Source organism: Lissotriton vulgaris, chromosome 7 (genome assembly GCF_964263255.1).
Source record: "Lissotriton vulgaris chromosome 7, aLisVul1.2, whole genome shotgun sequence".
NCBI classification, from domain to species: Eukaryota; Metazoa; Chordata; class Amphibia; order Caudata; family Salamandridae; genus Lissotriton; species Lissotriton vulgaris.
Window position 1 is genome coordinate 968,832,949 of NC_141695.1, and position 22,604 is coordinate 968,855,552.

The following is a 22,604-nucleotide window of genomic DNA, read 5'->3' on the forward strand; positions in this document are numbered from 1 at the left end:
CACTCACTCCCCTTCCCTCCCTCACTATCACTCCCTCACCTCACGTCCCTCACTCACTCCCCTTCCCTCACTCACTCCCCTTCCCTCCCTCACTCACTCACTCCCCTTCCCTCCCTCACTCACTCCCCTTCCCTCCCTCACTCACTCACTCCCCTTCCCTCCCTCACTCACTCACTCCCCTTCCTCACTCACTCACTCCCCTTCCCTCACTCACTCACTCACTCCCCTTCCCTCACTCACTCACTCCCCTTCCCTCACTCACTCACTCACTCCCCTTCCCTCCCTCACTCACTCACTCCCCTTCCCTCACTCACTCACTCACTCCCTTCCCTCCCTCACTCACTCACTCCCCTTCCCTCCCTCACTCACTCACTCCCCTTCCTCCCTCACTCACTCACTCCCCTTCCCTCCCTCACTCACTCACTCCCCTTCCCTCCCTCACTCACTCACTCCCCTTCCCTCCCTCACTCACTCACTCCCCTTCCCTCCCTCACTCACTCCCCTTCCCTCCCTCACTCACTCACTCCCCTTCCCTCCCTCACTCACTCACTCCCCTTCCCTCACTCACTCACTCCCCCTTCCCTCCCTCACTCCCCTTCCTTCCCCACCCTCCCTCACTCCCCTTCCTTCCCCACCCTCCCTCACTCCCCTTCCTTCCCCACCCTCCCTCACTCCCCTTCCTTCCCACCCTCACTCACTCCCCCTTCCTTCCCCACCCTCACTCACTCCCCTTCCTTCCCCACCCTCACTCACTCCCCTTCCTTCCCCACCCTCACTCACTCCCCTTCCTTCCCCACCCTCCTTCACTCCCTTCCCCACCCTCACTACCCTCCCCTCACTCTGCCTGTGTCACTGGGCTGAGACCATTTGCATATGAATGGGACTTGGTTTACCTCTTAGCGCCCCCCTTCTGCCCACTCTGGCCTCCTGGAATGAATCGCCTGGCCCCACAGAGCAGCAGTCTGAGTGTCTCTGCAACCGGCAGTGTTTGCAGACGCGCTTGGTATATATATATTTTTTTTAACACGGGTAATATGTCTCATGGTCCGCGGGCCGCTACGGAAGGCTTGCCGGGCCGCTGCCGGGCCGTATTAGGAGTACCCGTGGCACACAGGATGTGCCATGTCGTTTTTTCTCATTTATTTGCATAATTTCATGCAACCTTAATGGTAGTCTGCATGAGTTTTGTGGGGACTGTGCACAATGCATGCTGCAGGCCTTAGGGACCCTCTAATACCCATGTCCTGGTTGCCATTTAGTAAGCACTTAAGGTGCTAAAGGTCTTGCCAATGGGGGTGCAATTTGGCCTTCTTTTAGGGAAAGAGCACTGGAACTGGTGACCTTGTGTAGGAAAGCTGGCTCTTTATGTGATATCCCAAAATATTTTCATACAGTCTAAAGAGCCTAGGTGCTCCCCAGCCAATGGACAGGGCCTTCCAGAGTAATCCCAAAGGCTCTATTAGGGGATAGTGCGGTGGAGCAGTCTTAAGCTAAACACAGGAGTGCAAGACATTTGCAAAATGCACACAGTGATTAATAAAAACGATGGAAGAAAATAAAAACTGCATGCTCCATCTAAGAAGCCAGTCAAGCTGAACCAGCAAGAGGGCTCAGGTCTTGCAGTGCTCAAAAGGGAAGAGGGGGAGGGCACCCTCTAGTCCGCTTTTCCAAGGTCAAGGTGTGACGGGTGCAAGGGTGTACTTAAGGGTCGGTTTCTCCTTACCTGGAGCAGTCCAGATAGAGGGGCCTGCATGCAGAGGCTGCAGGCAACATCTGGGAGTCCAGGAGGAATGAAACCTTGTTGGGCTCTGGCTCTGGAAGGCTAGGAAACTTGTTGGCACCATTGGCCCACTTCACATCGAATTGGAGGCTATGGTTGCTTCAAGTGCCTGGTTTGGTGGTTCCGGAGGCCCCCAAGCCGCCTCCTTTTGGAGGTTTAGTCCAGGTCTGCAGGTTACAGGAGATCTTGTCTTTTTCGAAGGCAGACGTTAGAAGAGTGTAGGGTAATAGTCAATGGGCTACTGACCCTTGGTCACTATACCCCCTAAATAACCACTTCCTATGGGAAATTGGCATAACCCTTTCCCTGAATTCCAAAGTATACCATCATGAAGACCGCTGCTTCTGAAAAATCTTGTCCACCTCACTGTAGCCCACCTTAAGAGGGGTACTAGCCTGGAGCTGGCACACCTTGCTAACTAGCTAATTTACCCGCCTGTCCAGGTTTCATGGGGGCCTTCGACAAAGGGGTCGGCTTACCCTCCTGTGAGGGGGGGGGGGGAAAGAGGTTATCTGTTTCCAGGTAGGTAATCGGTCTTCGGAGTTAGGGTCCTGGGGTTAGACTCGGGGGTCTCCCAGGGTCAGTGTTGCACCCTCAGCGGCACTTGGGCGGCCGGGTGCAGTGTTGAGGGGGGGGGGGGGGAGTGTTTCCTCTGGATTGAGGCTGCAGGCGTCGTCTGGAGGCTTGAGGCAGGTCAGGGGTGCTGGATCTCAGTCTGTATCGCCGGTGGAACTCCTCGTGGTGTTTTTCCACACTTAGGCTGGGCTCGGCGGGTGCAGAGTGGGCAGGATTCGTGGTTTCTGGCTGGCACCAGAAGCTGCAGTTCAAACACGTCCGATGTTCATGAGAGGTCCTCCGGTGTTTTGGAGGTTGCTGGCCACGGAACACGCCGGGGTTTGCAGCAGCAGGTTCGAGGGAAGACAGGCCTGTAGGGCTGGGGCCAAGTCAGTGGGCGTCGTCCTCTTGTTAGCTTTGCACTGCTTCTCGTCCTTTTCTTGCGATTGCTGGATATGAGGAAGGAAGGTTCAGGATGCCCTAAATACTAAATTAAATTTAGGGGCGTTACAGGTAGGTTAAGGGCAGGGACCAATGGGTCACTTCCCTGGGATGGGTACACCCCCTATTCTGCCACTCCAGTGAGAGGGGGGTAGGAGCCTGTCCCTGGCTGGCTGTGTACCCCCATCCTCAAGATGGCGGGGACTCTAGGTTGTGCTTCACCTAGCCTCCCCCTCCTTAGGGGTGGAGGAGTGCACACCTCTTCCTCACTGTTTTTCCCGCTGGATCTCCCACCCAAAGTGGAAGTTAGAACCATTGGTGGCCAGTTGCTGAAAGCAGCAAAGGTCTGGAGAGGCTTACAAAGCCGGCATGCCTTTGAAGCTTCTCTTTCATGAACCCTGCCCATCCTGGGGGAAAAAGGCTTGTCACCTCATCCCAGGATGTGCATTGTTTCAGGCCCCCAGATGATGCCTGCAGCCTCAATCCAGAGGACCCCCCCCCCAACCAGAGCAGGTAAGAAAATCCGACATCCAAAGGCACCCCTGCACCAGACGCCTCACACCCTTGTGTGCCCAACCTCACAGGAGGGTAAGCCGACCCCCTTTGAACTGCAGCTTCTGGTGCCAGCCAGAAACCACGAATCCTGCCCACTCTGCACCCGCCGAGCCCAGCCGAAGTGTGGAAAAACACCACGAGGAGTTCCACCGGCGATACTGACTGAGATCCAGCACCCCTGACCTGCCTCAAGCCTCCAGAAGACGCCTGCAGCCTCAATCCAATCCAATCCCCCCAACCGTGACCAGAGCAGGTAGGAAAATCCGACGTCCAAAGGCACACCTGCACCAGACGCCTCACACCCTTGTGTGCCCAACCCAGTGGTGCCTAACCAACCCTCTACAGCCCTACTTACCCCTCGAAGTGGTGGTCACTACTGGAAGATCCTTGTCCCCGAGCCTGCAGTGTTGCTTTGTCCCAGAGAATCTCCATTGAAATCAACAGGGCACCCGACCTCAAAACAGCACCTGGCTGCCCTAGTGCCGCTGAGGGTGCCTCTTTCATGCTAACTTGGTCCCCAACTTGCCCTGAACTTAACCCTATGAGCTTTGCTCCCACAACCCCATGGCCTGCTTGCCAGCTGCCACTAACCGGAGTCTCCCTATTCTCATAGGATAACTATAGATCTCAACACTGCACCTGGCCGCCCAAGTGCCGCTGAGGGTGCAACACTGACCCTGGGAGACCCCCGAGTCTAACCCAAGGACCCTAACTCCGAAGACCGGATACCTACCTGGAAACCGATAACCTTTTTCCTCTTAGATTAACATTGACCCTTTTTCTCCCAAAAAGTTTTTAAGTGTCGACTTTTGAAAACTTAACAATATTCCTTAAAAATCAGCTGATTAACCAAAACACATTTTCTCAACTGTTTTCAGGAAACATCCCAGGACTGAATCTAGGTATCCAGCACTGAGTAAGAAAAAGGATTGTTAACATAAATGAATTTCCTCCCATAGGATAACATTGGTGATTCTATGTGAAAAAGTTTCTAAGTGTCAACTTTTGAAATGCAATAATCTTTAAAAATTGTACCTCTTCCTGAAAACAGGTGAGTAAATGAGTTTTAGTTAATGTCTCAGTGCTGAATCTAGGATCAGCACTGTTAGTAAAAGTAACCTGAAAAGTAAATAACTGCATTTTACTTTAAAAGCCCATTCATTCGAATGTACTATACCTGCTAAGTGTTGCAAACTGCTTACTTAAAACTTTAACCAAAACCAGTACGTTATACTGCAATTTTGAACTATGTTCATACAAGTCATTTACTACTGCAAAGTATTTTTGTTTGCTTGTGCCAGGCTTGCTTGGTTCTAGAAATAAACCAACAGTATATTTTTTATACAAAAACAATTGGCCTATAGTTCAGTTCTTCAGTGTGAAATAATTTGCTGATTGTGTGTACATCCAATGCTTAACACTGTCCTGTGATACTGCCTTACTGCTCGACCAAACTACCACTTTAGAGAGTACGGTTCTATCTAACTTTAACCTCTGCCAAACCTCTGGAGACCCTTGGACTCTATACACACTACCTCACTTCGGTGCAGTATATATAGCCAGTTTCTTACAGCATGTCAAAAAAGGGCACTTTCGTACAGGGCTTGGTCATGGCTATAAATGTGTGTGAAACTAGGTGGTCTAGAAGGGTTGTTTAAAACTGTTCCAGAGTTATTAAATCGCCCAGTCAACAGAACTAGACCCCATGCTGAGGATGCACTGGGATACGAAGTCTTTGGTAAGATGGCAGTACAGGCAATTTTGAGGTACACTATCAGGGTTAAGCAGCATTGGAGCTCCATGATGCAGTGCAGCTCATATACTGTCTTTGTGCATATGGTGGTAGCTCGAAGTGTCCGATGTCATGGCCCATTGAGATGACATCCACCTAAATTCTACCACTGGGGTCCTCACACGAGGTTTATCATGTGCAGAACTCAATGTTTCGATGGACCACGCGTTTCCCTTGGTATTAGTATATCACTTGCACATAGGCTTTACCTCTACCATACATTAGGGCGATGTATTTTAGCCATAGTTATGAGGTTAACATGTAATAAAACAGAGCATTCTTCTGAGGGTCACTGGAAAGGCATGTACCCCTGAAATACTAATCCACTGTTGGTAAGTTGTGTGGGATGAGGGTGTGATTAGCAGCCCTCCCTTGGAAATTAACGAGTATCCTTGTCCACCTGCCATTAGTGCCAAGATTTGAGTTTTCTTTTTCATGACTAACAGTAAAGCAAATGTGGTACCTGAAGTGTACTATAATAATCTAGTAAGCTGTATAACAAAGATGGATAGTTTGTCCAAAAACAGGGCACTGTTGTGCAGTCCTACCAGGCTACGAGTTTTAAAATTCCACAACTAGCTGTACTCTAAATTTCTGTACTGTAAAGGGGCTTAATTAATGTTTTAACAAGTATGGCAATCTATAAAAACCTATGCCTTGCGCGCCTATAGTTGTGGTTGGCAGAGTTTCAAAATTAGACCTGGGTGCAGTTTGGGTTATGCTGGTGTAATTTCTAGAATTGTGTTAAGCTTGTTACACAAAATGATGCCATGTTGTGTAATGATGCCACTGTTCACAGCAACACTATAGCTTGCCAACGAACCAGAAGGAGCACCTGGCGGCAACAATTTTATATTTTTGTGGTTATTTTTAGTGCAGTACGCATCCTTGCCTCAGAATGATAGGATGCTTTTAATCACTAAAATATAGCCCTAAATGATAGTATTTCCTGTATTCCCGAAATCCAATGTAACTTCCCGCCTTCCTGCTCATGAAGATTTGCCACCTTGTTTTGCTCCAAAAAAACAGCTCTGGGTTTCCTAATATCTTTGAAATTGTACCTATACAAAAGATCTTCGCTATGTTTTTGAATCTTCTACCAGAATTGGAAAAATACTTTCTGGTGCGAATGTTGGCCATTTGTGAAAATGTACATCCCCCCTCCCCTCATAGCTTCTGATGTGTTATTAATTGTATTCTAGAGTATGTTCACCAGGAAGGAAAGCTTCAGAGTGAAGAACTGGTGATGGAAATGGAAAAATTGCATGGTAAGTTTGTGCAAGTTAATTTCTGTTTTTTAGCTCTAAACAAAATGTTTTTTAAATTAATCTTTATTGTTTGTGTGATCAAGTGGAATGCCAGTGTAAAACTATGCTGCATGGAGATATTTGTGCAATCTGACTTGAGTTTTAAACTTTTCGAGCATGAAATGCTCCTCACGTAAATTACCTTTAAACAGCTGTCTGCTTGCCCCAGTATTGGAATTTTCATAGATTCCCATGCTTTGTATCATTCCCCGTCGTCTGAATGGGAGCCTCGGTAAATAGAAAGTACCTTAGTAGTAAGCACAAAGTGAAAAAATAGGCCTAGGCCTCATCTCGTCTTGTAGCTTATCCACCTCTTTTAGTAAAAGAGACCAAATTCCTGCAGTAGCCAATCAGAGCAGCCTCACCCCATAGAACCTTCCTCAGAGCCTCAGATTTTCTACCGCACGTTGTGCAAGGGAGTCTCCATTGAGCTCTGCTCAATTTTCTTCACTTCTGAGTATTTTTCTTCACCTTTTGCCTATTTTTTCGTCATGTCTGACAAAGAGAAGAAAGCACTTTTTAGAGCCTGTGCTACTTGCTCAAAAAAGAGGTTGTTTGTTGAGGACAAACATGAAGACTGCATATACTGCTTATATCCGGATCATAAGGCCACAGACTGCAAGATTTGCAGAACCTTCTCCACCAAGACCTTGAGGGACAGAGAGGGACGTCTCCTCACTTGGCTACAGAAAATGAAGGACCGCAAGGAAGTTATGTCTTCTGACGGAGAGGGCTCCTCTTCGATGGTGTCATCAAGAAAATCGAAGAGGGGTAGGTCTCCCCCTACTACATCTGATGAGCCCCATGTCAAGGCCTTGCCTGGGACCTCTGATAGGTCTGATAGGCCTGCTTCCTAAAAATCTCCTCACCACTGTGAAAAGGAGAGGCAGGGAAAGCTTGAGGAGTCGCAACCTTCAAAAAAGGTTAAGAAGATGGTCCCTGTGACTTCTCCACCCTCTGACAAGATTAGAGGGGTTTAAAAGCCTTCTACTGCGACTCAGGAGATTGTTTCAGACAAGAAACAGAGTTCGACGGTGAAAACCACAGGTACGCCGAATATTTCTATCAAGAAAGACTTGCCTTTAAAATTGGCCTCATCGACGGGCTCGTCGACTATGGCTACGACGACGGCACCTGCGCCGTCGACTATGTTTAAGACGCCTGATGCCTGTTCGTTTGCGACGAAAATGACTTTCTCCACGTCTGACAACGAGAGTCGTGACAACCAGGACAACGTCGACTACGACATCTGTGACCTTGCTGCTGACGACGAGTTTGTCGAAGGTACCGCCGACGATCCAACCATCGTCGACTATGACCATCTCCCCGTCGACTCAATCCTCGACGACTAGCGCAGTTTCTTAGTCGGCACCTCCGTCGACTAAACAGTCTCTGAAGATTCAAGTCGACGACTATTCCGTCGACATCGTCGACGACTGGAAAACTTGTTTTTTCACACAGGAAAAGACAAATAACACCGGAAATGACATCTCCACGGCAAGTTCAACGGTTTCCTCCTACCCTATTGCTGGATGAGGACTCTGAAGAAGAGGCTAATAGCGATTTCGGGCCGACTTACAGCCCCTCTGACTTACAAGTATAATTACAAGACGTCGGTTCTGAGGAAGGTGAAATGGAGCAACAACACTATGTTCCACAAGATTATTATGGCCAACAGGAGAGGCCAAGCATGCAGGTTCCTTTACAGAAACCTCCACTTCAGTCTCAGCAGGAGATGGTGGCGATGCCATCCACTCATCTCTGATCTACAATTAATGTTGCAGGACTATTGGAGGCGATTTCCTACTCCTCAGGAGGTTCAACAGGTACGCCCTCCACCTCCGCCTCCGTTATCTCAAACAGTGGCAGAACACTCTTTACCTTCAAGAGGGCGTGACCCAGAGCCTGTAGAACATCCACAAGAGGTGGTGCCCATTCGGGATGATACGGATGATAATGCCTCATCTGATGTAGATCAGGAAGTAGACCCTGACCAAGACCAGAATATAGACTGGAATCAGGATGACCTTCGAGATCCAGACGTCACAGGGCCTAATACCGCAATCTCTCCTCCAGCAGATATCGGAGGTTTTCACAACTTGATGGAACGAGCTTCCAAGAGATTTGGTCTTCCAGTTACCACAGTTCAGTCCGAATGTTTTTTGTATGATTTCAAAGAACCATTCCGGAAATCCGTACGTTCAATCCCCATCATTGAACATGTTTGGTCTGAAGGCCTGAAAGCTATGCAGAATCCGGCAACGGTCCTCCCGGTGCTCCCCAGACTGGAGAAAAAAATATAAGGCGCCAGTGTGCAGCCCGGCATGTCTACTAGGTCAACCAAAACCGGACTCTGTTATTTCCCAGGCTGCACAGAGTAAATCTAAGAACCCATCCACGCCGCTAACGACGCCACCGGATAAAGAGGGCAGGCGTTTGGACAATGTTGGAAAAAGATTCTCCACAATGGCCAGCCTCCTCGTTAGGGCAGCTAATGCTTTGGCGATTCTGGGGAGATACGATCGCCAGATGTGGTGTGACCTCTCCCTTTTTGTGGAAGAACTTCAGGATGCATCGAAGGACGAAGTCAGAAAGATCTTACTGGAAGGAGAGCGAGCCTCTTCTGAGGTAATCGACTGCGCTATGGATATAGCAACTACGGCTTCCGAGCGCCAACCAGATCAGCAGTTTTAATACGCATGGGTTGGTTGCAAGCCGCGTGGTTTAGACAGCTGGTACAAAATAAAATTCTGGATCTGCCTTACGATGGAGATGTTATTTGGCAAACACGTGGATGATGCCCTACAGGGCATAAAGAAAGATACGGATACTGCCAAGTCCTTAGGAACTTTACAATACCACAAAGTGCCCTTTAAAGGAGCAAGAGGAAGAGGATTCTCCTCCTATAGAGGCGGCAGTCGGCATCGCTACTCTTCCAACTCCCAACCTGGCCACACATACAAACCCCAGTATTAAAAGAGGGGTTCTTTCTCTCGCCAGCCGCCGAGAGGACGACCAGGGCAGCACAGGAGAGGTAATACCAAGAGACAATAGCGGCCAGGTGGCTTTCTACTGTTCCTGTACCCTCGTTAACACCAGTGGGGGGCAGGATTGCCCATTGCCTCAACAACTGGATGGTCATAACAGACCAGTGGGTCCTAAACATCATCAAGAGACACACGTTGGAGTTCCAAGATCTTCCTCCAACGAGAGCTCCGGACGCCTTTACACCCAAACATCTGAAACTCCATCTCGAGGCCCACCAACTCTTCACCAAGGGGGCAATAGAACCTGTACCTCTCTCCCAAAAGGGGGAAAGGGTTCTATTCCAGGTTCTTCCTGGTTCGGAAGACGAAGGACAAGTGGCGTCCGATCTTAGATCTACGACAGCTCAACACTTATCTCATCAAGTTGTCCTTGTGGACATCCTCTGCCTTCTCAATCCAGGGAACTACATGGCGACCCTAGATTTGGAAGACTCTTACTTCCATGTACCCATTCATCCAGCTCACAGTCAATATCTTCGATTTACAGTAGGCAAGAGCCATTTTCAATTCAAAGTACTGCCTTTTAGTCTCCGGTCCGCTCCGCGGATCTTTATAAAGGTACTGGCTCCTGTGGCAGCCTTTCTCAGAAAGCAGTCTTTCGAAGTCTTCCCATATCTGGACGATTGGCTGCTAAAGGCTCCTTCGTTCCAAGAGGCGTCCAGGGCAATCACGAGCTGCAGACAACTGTTCGAGCAGCTGGGCCTTCGGCTCAACCGAGAAAAATCGATTTTGCGCCCCTCCAAAACAGCGAAGTTTTTGGGTGTGATCCTAGACACGGAGTGCTGCCTGGCTTTAACTTAAGAAGAGCGTCAAACCAAGCTAATTCTTTCAGCTCGCCTTCTTTGGACACAGAAGTTTGTCAGTTCGCAAATACAAATCGCTTCTCGGATCGATATCATCCTGCATACCATTGGTACCACACTGCAGGCTGCGAATGCGTCCACTGCAGGAACAGTTGGATAAACAATGGCATCAGGTGAAGGGCGGAAGGCAGGCAGCTGGTGGTTGCTAAAAGACAATCTTTCAGTAGGTTTGCCATTCCAACTTCCACCATCTCCCATGGTATTGACAACAGATGCTTCCATGGAGGGATGGGGAAAGGTCCTCCAAGAACTGAAAGTCAGTGGTCATTGGAGCTCAGTCCAAGGCAAGTTCCACATCAATCTGCTGGAACTTATGGCCATTCGTCTAGCCTTGCAGGCTTCCCTTCCAAGGATCCGCAACCGTTCAGTGCTGGTTCGTACAGACAGCACCACAGCCATGCACTACATAAACAAGCAAGGCGGAACCAGATCTTGCACCCTTTCGAAGGAAGCACAGAGGCTTTGGAATTGGGTGATCACACACAATATCACCCTTTCAGCGGAACATCTGGCGGGCACACAATTCCACAGTGGACGCTTTGAGTCGCCAAAAGACTATCAGCCACGAATGGGAACTGGATAAAGACCATTCTGAACGAACTGTTTGCACGTTGGGGGACTCCAACTATCGATCTGTTTGCAACTCCCCAAAACGCCAAATGCCAGTCCTACGCAAGCAGGGTTCACTATCGGGGATCCTTGGGGAATGCTCTTTTGATTGCCTGGTACGGCGCATTTGTTTACGCCTTTCCTCCTATTCCGCTGATCCCGAGACTGATCCACAAGCTCAAGGTGGAACCGTGCAGAATGATTCTGTTCGCACCAGCATGGCCCAGGCAGTTTTGGTACACAGAACTTCTCTCCCAAGATCAACCGATTCTCCTGCGTCCTGTTCCATCACTGTTGACAATGGCTCACGGACAGGTTCTGCATCCAGACCTGAAGTCACTACAATTGACAGCGTGGCTCCTGAGTTCAGAGAGTTCCAGGGTTTAAATCTTTCAGGAGAATGTAAAGACATTTTGGCCCAGGCCCGAGCGCCTAGTACGAATAAGACCTATCGGGCTAAGTGGAAGAGATTCTGCCTTTGGTGTCGGAGAGAGAAGTGTGGCTCACTGGTTAGAGCAGGCAGACCCTGAAGCAGAGGTCAGACCCGGGACCAGGGTTCAGTTCCCGACGCGGCAGGGTCTTGAGCTCAAATGTCCATGAACTCGATAATTCTCGCTTCGGTGCCTGACCTAATCATGGGTTCACACTCTGCAACTCTGGGCATTAAGCTTGCTTAATCTCCACAACGGCCCCCCCCCCCCGCGGCAGGATGCCTGGCTTTCACGTTGGGGATGCCCTGTAGGGGCTATCTCACAGGGAAAAACCAGGACGGGTTCCCAAGGCAAGCGCGGAGATACCCCTTCGGGGGTCGATTCTGGCGCTATATAAGAATATAATAATAATAAAAATAATAAAAAGGTCTACATCCCTATACTTCTGCACCGCACCAACTCTTGCCTTACATCCTTTCTATTGCGAAATCTGGATTGGCTCCTTCTGTAAAAGTACATCTAGCGGCCATTTCTAGATTTAGACCATCATCAGGTCCTTCCCTTTGGTCTGCAAGGATCATTAAACAATTCCTAAATGGTTTGTTCAGGGTTTTTCCACCAGTCTGGCCTCCACCACCAGCCTGGCATCTTAATTTGGTCCTGTCTCATCTAATGAAGGCCCCATTTGAACCTATTCATAGGGCCGACCTGAAGTTTGTCTCATGGAAACAGGCTCTTCTCTTGGCCCTTACATCGGCTAGAAGAGTTAGTGAGCTCCAGGCTTTCACAATTGAGGAACCTTTTCTACAATTCAAAAATGATTTTCTCATCCTACGAACAAATCCTAAATTTATTCCAAAGGTACCCTCAGAATTTCATCTGAATGAGCCGGTGGTATTAAAATCCTTCTTTCCTCGGCCCTCCACGCCAACCGGAAGGGCTTTGCATTCTTTGGACATTCACGGATGTCTCAAGTTCTACTTGGAGCGCACAAGACTGTTCAGAAAATCTTCCCAGCTTTTTGTTTCATTCAGTGCTCCACAAAAGGGTTGTCCAATTTCTAAACCCTGCATTTCCCGCTGGATATCCAGTGCAATACACTATTGCCATCAAGAAGCGGGGAAACCACTTCAGCGAGCAGTTCGTGCTCATTCTACGAGATTAATTGCTTCAGTGGAGGCTCTATTCTCAGGTGTCCCGATCAAGGACATATGTAGAGCGGCGACATGGAGCAGTGTCCACACCTTCACTCGCCACTACTGCTTGGACTCTTCTATGAAAGAAGATGCAGCAGTGGGCCAGGCGGTTTTGAGGAACCTTTTCCAATAAGTCGGTGAGCTTTCCTTACAATCCCGCCTTCCTGTTTGCTTATTTTGTATTACTTGTGATTGTTCTGCTTTGTGATGCAAATGTGTATCTGTTTTTCTAATCAGAATTATGTATGACATTTACAGGTACACATTACAAAATATGCTTTTCTCTTTACTGCTAGCTATTCTGATACAAAGCATGGGAGTCTATGAAAGTTCCAATACTGGGGCAAGAAAACAAGTTACCTGTAACTTTGGTTCCCCAGTATTGGTAACTTTCATAGATTCCCATGCGCCCACCCTCCTCCCCTGGGAAAGCTCAGCCTTATTGTCCAATGATGTGCTGTTCACAACGGCTACGAAAATCTGAGGCTCTCTCGAAGGTTCTATGGGGTGAGGCTGCTCTGATTGGCTACTGCAGGAATTTGGTCTCTTTTACAAAAAGAGGTGGATAAGCTACAAGATGAGGCCTAGGCCTATTTTTTCACTTTTGCTTACTACTGAGGTATTTTCTATTTACCGAGGCTCACATTCCGACGACTGGGAATGATACAAACCATTGGAATCTATGAAAGTTACCAATACTGGGGAACCAGTTACAGGTAAGTAACTTGTTTTCTTCTAGAAGACTCCTAGGGTCACTTGAATATTTCTTTGGCAATGTATCCTTCAGCAGTCTGCGTAGAATAGATGAATCTGTGAGGTCAGAGCTTTGGTCTGCTTTAGCTCATGCAAGAGCCTTGGTCCTTCCAGGCACAGTGCACATAAACTAGACATCCCTTGACTACTTTAAGGCAGGATGTCATGTTTTGGGGTAGTCTTTCTGATTTCTGGGAGCTTGGTCCCACCCTTCCCCTTTCGGAGATAGGAGTGATAATCTGACTTTTTTTAGCATTAGAGCGAATTACAGAAAGCGGTGGAATGGTACCCTACCACATTAAGATTGATCGCAATGGCTCTTGCAAGCCTTGGTGAACCCAAAGCTGATTCACTTGTGCTCCTCTTTCCTATTGCGAGAATGCCTGCAATTATCAGTATTAAGTGTGCTGAGCCCCGCCAGCCAGGAAAAAAAGAAAAAATAGCTCCTACCACATTAAAGCTGGTCACATTTTAGCTTAGCTGATTTCTGGGCAGTTAGTTTCGTCTGACAATATTAGAGGTGCTGCCCACACCTTGCCACTATCTACATTTGAAGCAGATGCTCATTGAGAGCTGCATTCTGCTCATGTTGAACACCCCTAACTTTGTCCATAAATATCTTGGTGGCAGGGCGTTGTTTCTCGAGTGTGCCAATTACAGCCTTTGCTCACTTATGGTATTGTAGCGTTTGGATAGCGCTTTATAACCCTGTGTTTGCACTGAACTGCTACAAATGTGGATATCAAGCTGCACAATGCAGGGTGTGTGGTTGGGTGGTCGTTGAGTCTATATGGGAAGTGTTGTCATGGCGTGAGTGCCTAAAGAGTTGCGGTTCTGCTTTTTAACAAAAGTGTTTGCCCTATTTTTGTGTATTGATTCAATCTGTACCCTTGTATTTCTACCATGTATTTCTATGGTGTCTGGCTCTGTTCTATATTTAAAACCACCAAATTAAGTCAAAGCTTTTATTAGCAAATCATGCTCGTACTCTATTAGCGTATTGCCTGACAAGATGGCTGCTATTGGGCACAGCGTTGAATGTGCAGTCTTGCAGACAAGGGACGAAGTGCTGCTGATGCTGGCAGGACTGATGGTTGTCATAGCTTATACTAGCTGTGTATAGTGTGCACTCAGATCTTCTATTTTTCTGCACTCTGCTTGATTGTGCTTGCTCTACTCACACCAGGTGGACTTCTACGTCCTCCCTAATTTATGTTCCCAAAATGTATTTGAGCATCCCACTGGACCTGGCATTTCAGTCCTAGATATTTCACTCTGATCTGTTTGGCCTCATGTGTTTAGCACAGACTTCATCAATAATACACTCTGCTTGTGTGATAGTTTTTGGTATGCATTAGCTACACCCATGAAGACTTGTACTCCTCTTTTGCCACAGATATCCATGTGTGTTTGCTGACATTATGCTTCGGGGCTAGTTCATTCTCTGTTCCTAAAGAACGAGTTAAAAAGGTCTGTGGTTAGTTTCTCTTCAACCCTCGCCCCATTACTCCTACTCAGAGTTCGAACAGCCCATTCCTGTTCATCACATAGCTGCATGAGCAGATATTCCCCTGTGCTGTCTACTTCAATTACAAGGTATTGCAAGTGAACAGGGAAGTCCTCTTCTGTATATGTACTGGGCACTAGTCATAACGATTTTCTCAGCTACATGATGGCTTTACTTAAATCGAAGGTGTTTGGTATGAAATACCTTGTCTTGATAAGTCTGTAATGATGCCAGTATTGGATTTATTTAAACAAGCTCACAGAGGGTACCTCAGAGGGCCCCCTAAAAACCTGCCAGCCTCTTAGTGTACTGACTTACTGGTATCGTCCAGCCTGCCACTTCAAACACATTTTAACTCTCCTGCAGGTGAGGGACCATGAGTCAAACTCCTGGTTCGGAGGAAGATATTCAACCCTCCTCCAGCAAGATCGCTAGCGATAGTGATTTAACAGATCAAAGCCAGGTGCTTCAAAGACCCTGCAGCCTTTGAAATGTGACCCTGGCTTCCCCCAGACCTGGTAGATGCCACCCTCTGCCCTGGGGCCCGTTTGGAACCAGGAAAAGCAGGACAATAGCAGTGCAAGTAGGCATCCTGCACAACCAGGCTAGTCACCACCCTAAGGTGGGCTGCTTGATGCGCTCCACAAAAGAAGGCTTGGAACATTTTGCTTTTGATGGAATTTGGAACTCTGGTACACAATTATGCCCTCTCCCCACAGGAAGTAGTCGTATAAGGGGTGTAGTGACCATCAAGGGTAAATGGCCCATTGGCTACTACCCTAACTCTCATGAAGGTCCCTAAAATTCATGGTTTAGGTGGGCTCCTGACACCAGGATGGAAAAAGAGCTGAACAAAGCGAGGTCAGAGCAGTAGCTGTGGACTTTGGCACCAAACCCTGCCTGCTCCGACAATTCCTCATACCGGAATCGCCCTGCAACTGCATCTTCCAGAAGCCTTGGAAGGCTGCCATCTCCCATCAATCAGCTAGAGCACCTCCCTTGATGTGGAGGAGCCACTTGCCTGCAGGCACAGACCGCAATGTTCGGTACACCAATCTGCTGACCACTGGGTCCACTGACACAGCAGCCACACTGGATGCGGTCACCGTGCTCCAAGAGGACAGATCAATCTCCCCACCAAGTTTGGAGTAGCCAGAAAGCCCAGGAGCCACCCAACACAAATACCCGGGGTGCCAGTCTGTTGCAAATAGCAAGGCTTGTTTGTGTTCAGTGTAGGAAACTGGACTTTTTTTGCGGTTTTCCAACCCACCCCACCCCTCCCTGTTTTTTGTTCTCTACTAAATACTGATATTCAGCTGATGTTTAATTGTTCTACAATAGGCTAAGAACTTTAGCCGCCCTGTAAGTCCCTAATAAATGTTGCCCCAGTTACCTAGGGTATAGGTGTTAGAGGGTCCAGTAAGGCTGCAGTATATCTTATACCACCCTAAGAGACACGCAAATTCCAGACTGCCGCTGCAGGCTGGACGATATGGTACAAAACAGGAGTGAAAACATATGGCACCCTCCTGTGTGCCATGCCAAAGTGACTGCATTTAATAGAAGTCACCCATCAACAGGCCTTCAAGCCATACAGTGAGGTGTATTTCTTTGTGAGGACACATCTTCATGAACAGATATGGCCCTCTGATGTTTAGTTATATTACTAGATATTACAAGTGAGCAGGTAAGGCACCTTAAGATGTGTACTGCACACTGGTCAAAAACGAATTCCCGAGCTACATAATGGCGCCACTGAAACCTTTTGGTGTTTGGTATCAAACACCTCCTATTGATAAACCTACACTGAATCCATTGATGATCTGTTAATACATGCAGCCATAGGATACTTTAGATGTACCCCTCTGAACCAAACCGGTCCTCTAATATGCTGGCTGACTGGTCCAGTCCAGCCTATCACTTCAGTCTAGTTTCTGGCCCCCTACGAGGTGAGAGCCCTGCTCTCAGAGGTCAGAAACCATGCCTGCTCTTGCAGGATGTGTTTGCACTGCTTCCAAGCAGGATGACTAATCTGCATATCCAGGCAGGAAGCTTCAAAGGCCTCTGCCGCCTTTGATATGCGACCCAAAGCTTCCCCTGACTGGTAAAATGCCACCATGCCATGGGCCCATCTGATACGGAAAGGTAGGAAAATTATCTATGCTGGAGGCATGTTGCACTTCCAGGCTGATGTGAACACAAGGTTAGGAATTCCACCATCTTATGTGTGGTGGAATTAGAAATTCTAGGACCGGGTGATGCCCAATGCAAAGATATTGGTCATCTAGGCGTTGTAGTGACCCCAGCGGTAAGCAGCCCATTGGCTACTACTCACTGCCCTTAATGTCCCAAGATTGAGTATTTAGGAGTACCTCCCCTTATACCAGGACTTCACATTTCGACTGCCAAAAAGTGGCCAAAAAAAGACTACTGACCTGAGAACAGAAGAGCACAACTGACTTGGTGCCATACCTGCCTTCTGCGTTAGACCCTCAAGGAGCAACCAATTTGTCCTGCCGCTGTGTAGGCCACAATAAACCCAGAGGACTCAGTGCTTTGCCAGTTGTCAAAGAGACTCCCTTGGAATAGGAGCTGCACTCCTGCAGCCGCAGGCACCAAAGAAGCAAAGTCTGGTTTACCATCCTGCTGCCAACCCAGACTGCAGGCGCCAAGGAAGTGGTCACACTGTTCCCACAGGTCGGCTCCATCCTTCCTCCAAGTTGGGAAAGCCAGGACTGACCCGAGGACAAAATAACTGGGGTACCGAACCCTTTTGAGCAGCCAAGGCTTTTGTCCAGTCCAGACACCAATGCTGAGGAAAACTAACCTGAATGTCGAGACAGTGAGACCTCCACGAGAGTGGCTCATCTGCCATCTGTTGCCCCTTCTGTAGCTCCAAAGACGGATATGAGCGGCCGACACCTCAAAGTGCCTCTGCACCCATGCCCCACAGCCCCAGTCCGAGGGAGGTGACTGTGCCGACAGGCTGCTGAGATAAACACGGCCAAGCCCATCCTTGGCCTGGCCATTCTGGACTTCCAGTCGCCGCCCCATACTTACCTGAAGTCCAGATGAAAAGTTCCGTAAGTCGCTATTGATTGCCTGTACATGTTTTCTCCCCCATAGGGTAACATTACTGCTACCCAAAAAATTGCACTATTTCGACCCATTTAATGATGGGCCGACCATGTTTCATTGCCTGTATATCGTAGAGGCAATTTCTTCAGGGCATGGCGTCTTAATCCACCTTTCTGGATCCTTGTTTCGTACACAGTGACAGGTAGTAACCACGGCCCCTCGTACTAGCTGTCCACATCGTCACACAGGAACTCAATTCTATTGTGACCCCTGTTTTGTTAATTGGTTACTTGTGTTGTCCCAATTCGCGTCTACCGCCGGAGGAGCGTTTTCTTGTTCCATCATTAAATGATCTGCAAGCATGCAGTTTGGTTTTACTTTGAATAGGCTCATGAGTTGGGAATAAAGTGGTTGTTTGGTGACTGTGTGGCTCATCTCAATTTTAACTTCACGGGGTCTATTTTTGTTGTCAGCAGACACATTTATTTTTTCACTGGTTTTCTGGACACCTATGTATATATATATTTTTTTGCGAGATAGCGGCCGATGATTAAAAAAAAATGTGGCACTAGTGGTGATAATTAACCAGTAAGCTCTTGTGGTGGTGCACACGTGAGGTGCTATCGTTTTTTCACAATTTTTTTCCACAATTTTGTGTTCTATATATACCTGTTGAAGTGGAGGGTATTTGTGTGCAACACAGTGACAGTTAATTTGAATGTCGTTTTTTTTGTAATGTGTAATAAATGAAGACTGGGCTAGTATGAGTAGGGACAATACCGTAGAAATATGAAGGGTTGTTTGGGTAGAAAATGAAGGACGTTAAGCGAATTTAGTGCCCTTGTTCAGGTCTAATTGCTATTGTTGGCAATTTCTCACTGTGCCAGCGTTCTTTGCTCTTCAAAAGAGAAGCTGAATCTGATCAACCTCCAACAGAGCTTTAAGCTTTTACATTGATTGTATGACGAACCATCGGGTGAACTTCCAATATTTTGTGGGTTTTCAGTGGTGAAGAACGGAAAGGCTGTACAGGAGAGGTCAATGGTAAAGTGTTATACCAAGTATGGACAACGTCCCCAAACGCATTCAAAACGAAAGTTTTTTCTAATGATTTGTAATCCTTTGGTTGTAAGTTCACAAAATAATTTTATTCAGTTTCTTCTCTGTTTAAATCATTTTTTGATATCTTCACATCATTGTTTTATCTCATTTTCAATTAATTGCCCAATGCATTTCGGGCCCTTAGCCCTTCTTCAGGGGCTTCACAATCTGACAAGGAGAATATACACAAGTTAGAATCTTTGTAATTTCAACATGTGCGTTTCACACTTTGTCTAAAACACGTGATGTGTGCTTGTAGTAATAATCAACCTTATATCTCAAATGGCGTGCACGTGAGCTCATGTTGGATTAGTGAGCCTAGACAAAATAAATCATATGGTGATACGAAACAGTGAACCGGGGTGACAGAATCCACGTGTTTGTGAAAAGGTGAAACGAAAGTCTGGTTCGGTGAGCAAGGTGAAATCAATGCGGTACCTTTTTAAATGTTCCGTTTTACGGTATGTTCAAAAACCCGTAGAGGCGCGTAGAAATGTTAAATGGGCGCATCCGCCCCGTGATATCTAAGTTTTTCAAATGAAGATGATCAACATGATGTAAAACATCATCCCAATCGGTTAAAGACCCCCAGGTAAAGTGCAATACACTTACACGATTAAACAAGATGTCAAATCTGGGCGAGGCCTGTTTCACACTCTGTGAAAAAAAAAAGATCTGTTTGAATGATTCAATTCGGCGTGAATTACACAATGTAAAATGAGAGCGGAGGAAGTCCAACTTACCCATAATTGGCGAGAGCGTTCGGCGTGTGCAGTGTCCTCCGTGTTTCAGGGTGGGTGATAGGACACGGTTGGTTGACGCGATAAAAGCGCGCACTGATAAACAGAGAAAAAATACTATGTGCGAATGCACAAAGTGTGAAATCTGATTCAAAGAGAATCACGAGCAAAAAAGTGTAATAATAAAAAATAGGAAATAAAATAAGTTTGTTCTGCCAGTTAGTTTGGAATATTAAATTCTAATTAAACACTCGCTGTACATGTCAAATTACAGTGATCCAAAATCATTGTTTAAAAGATGAAATTGATTAATAGAGAAGAGTACTTTAAAAAAAAACAGTATAATGTCAACAAATCTGACTCGCAATGGTAAAGGTCTGGTGCACAGTTACAGGAAACAATTAAGATCCATCCGTTTATTAAGTCCTTTCGGATGAACTGTATTCAAGAAATGAATCCAAAAAATCTCGTGTCTTAGTAGTTTTTGAGAGTTGTCTCTGCCAGGGAGAATTTGAGGTTTTTCTAATACCAAAAATCTGATTTGACTGGGGTTATGATTGTGGGTGTTAGTGTGATGCCAGAGGTGTTTTACAGTTTTTTTGTGCTGATGTTACTCTTTTATGTTCCGTCAGTCTGGTTTTAATTTTACGCTCTGTCTTGCCCACATAGGCATGTCCACATGGACATTTAATCATATAAATCAAGTTCCGACTGTCACATGTAGCGTTCACTCAACTTTATTTTGGTTCCTTGGCTAGGATGCTGAACCTTTGTTCCTTTGATAGCATTGCAATTAGCACAGTTATGACATGGCATTGTGCCTTTATAACAATGATGTGTTTATTTAAATTTATCACTGTGCCAGCGTTCTTTGCTCTTCAAAAGAGAAGCTGAATCTGATCAACCTCAAAAAGAGCTTTAAGCTTTTAAATTGATTGTATGACGAATCATCGGGTGAACTTTCAATATTTTGTGGGTTTTCAGTGGTGAAGAAATGAAAGGCTGTACAGGAGAGGTCTCAGTCTAGGTGGATTGATCTCTGTATTATCATTCTATGCTTAAGCATAAAAGCAGCATCTGCGAGAGCTGAGCATGTTCCACCAGTCCGGGGATAAGGCTAGTAGCACTGCGTTGGCACACGGTGTGCTTGTCCTGAATATCTACTGGTCTGTGATTATGGGTGTCTGTGCACTTGTTCGCCTAACACTACCTCCTTGATATCCAGGTTAGATTGGAAGAGTATTTTGCTTGCTTTCTCCTTCCAGACCTTTTGTTCTGAACCCACTACACAAAACCTTCTCCTGTGGGAGGTATAAGTTTGGCTTTTATTTTAAAGGTGAGGAATCTGCGGTTAGAACTATCTATCAACAAAGTTTATTAAATTTAGTAATGCTTTTTGGTGGACTTCGCACTGCCTTACCATTCTGTGGAGTGGCCTGTTAACATCTATATGCGGCCCAAAGCCTAATCTCCACCCTGGTGCCAATATTGGGTTAAATGCGCTGCTACTGAAGGCCCAATAAGTGTGCAGTGGCTGGGAAAGCGCTTATGTGTCCACTTTGAAGTTTCCAGAGTGGGGTTGTAGCCGCATGGTACAGCCTGGCAGCCCACAAGATAATTGCTGAAAGCTTTTTGGATTCAGTCTAAAGCGTGGGTAATATTCTAAAGATGAGGAATCTGCAGGTGGAGTATCCACTCGACCGTTTGGTTTGTGTTGTAAATGTTAGAGGTTTAGTCCACATTTGTGTGCCAAAGTTCACGACTCCCTGTTGCAGAGTCGGAATAGTTTGTGGTGTAATATTCTAAGATTCTGTTCAACAAAGGTCTTGGGCTGTAGAGTATGCTTTAAAAGTGGTGTATTGGTGGCAGAAGTGGACTAAATTTCTACATTAACTAGGCTTGGATTTCCTTTCTCTACTCGCTATAGCTTTTTTGTGTAATAAATAAATAAATCAGGATACTCTTTTGGCTTCCAGATGATTGATCTTTGTATTTCCCTTTTCACTAAGTCTATAGTAATTTTTTCAATACTCGATTGTCACACTGACTATTCTGTTTCTTTCCTCAAACTCTGCAAGCTTTAATAAAGGAGTTGCGTGCAGAAAATAAGAATCTTCATGGCTATCTTGCTGATTCCCAGGAACAGATTCAAGTGAGTGTTTAGATTTTTTTTTATATCCTGTATGAACTCAAGTAATGCTTTTTAAGCAAGGGGCTAATAAACGTTCAGGTTATATATTCTGCCATGAGCGATAGTCTACTTTACCAAATTAATCATAGCTGAGGATTTTGAAACTAAACCAGTGCTTTTCTTTCTCTAGGACATTCGCATGCAAATGAACACCAAAACTGGCGAGTTTCAAAATCAGCTGACGGTGGCTAAATCCAACATGGAGGAACAAATGCAGGTATACTACAGAAAGTTATTTAAATTCATAAGCGCAATCTATTCTAATAGAATTCAGAAACAGCTCTGTTACAGTAACTATCCTTGAACAAGTGGATAGGGATGATTTTAAATGCTGACACCCCGTTTCTTCCCCTACCATCATGAAATAAATTGGCAGAGTTCTCTTGTAAACATTTCAAGCAATTTTAATAAAAACAGTACAGCTTTAGATCTTCCTAGGTATTGCTGAATAGTGTTAACTCATTTGCGTGCTTCATGGTCCGGTAAAGCTCAAAAGGGCTCACTGCTTGTAGTCTTCATGAACATTCGCTCCGCCTTTGTGTGAATCTGGGTAAAATGTAGTAAATTGTGGCTGGTAAGGACCTAGCTCCGATATAATTACTTAGGCTAGTGGTTTCCAAACGTTTTAGAACTGGGACCCGTTTTCAAATGACAATCA

General features: G+C 46.5%; 1 protein-coding gene across 1 annotated transcript in view; it reads left to right on the forward strand.

The window, feature by feature from the left end:
- Positions 1–22,604, forward strand: part of HMMR (hyaluronan mediated motility receptor) — a 488,049-nt gene that overhangs the window by 112,612 nt on the left and 352,833 nt on the right. Inside the window, exons 8-10 of the mRNA XM_086931406.1 lie at positions 6,326–6,391; positions 21,834–21,907; positions 22,077–22,163. Coding sequence (XP_086787532.1) covers positions 6,326–6,391; positions 21,834–21,907; positions 22,077–22,163 — 227 coding nt within the window. The remainder of the gene's footprint in view (positions 1–6,325; positions 6,392–21,833; positions 21,908–22,076; positions 22,164–22,604) is intronic.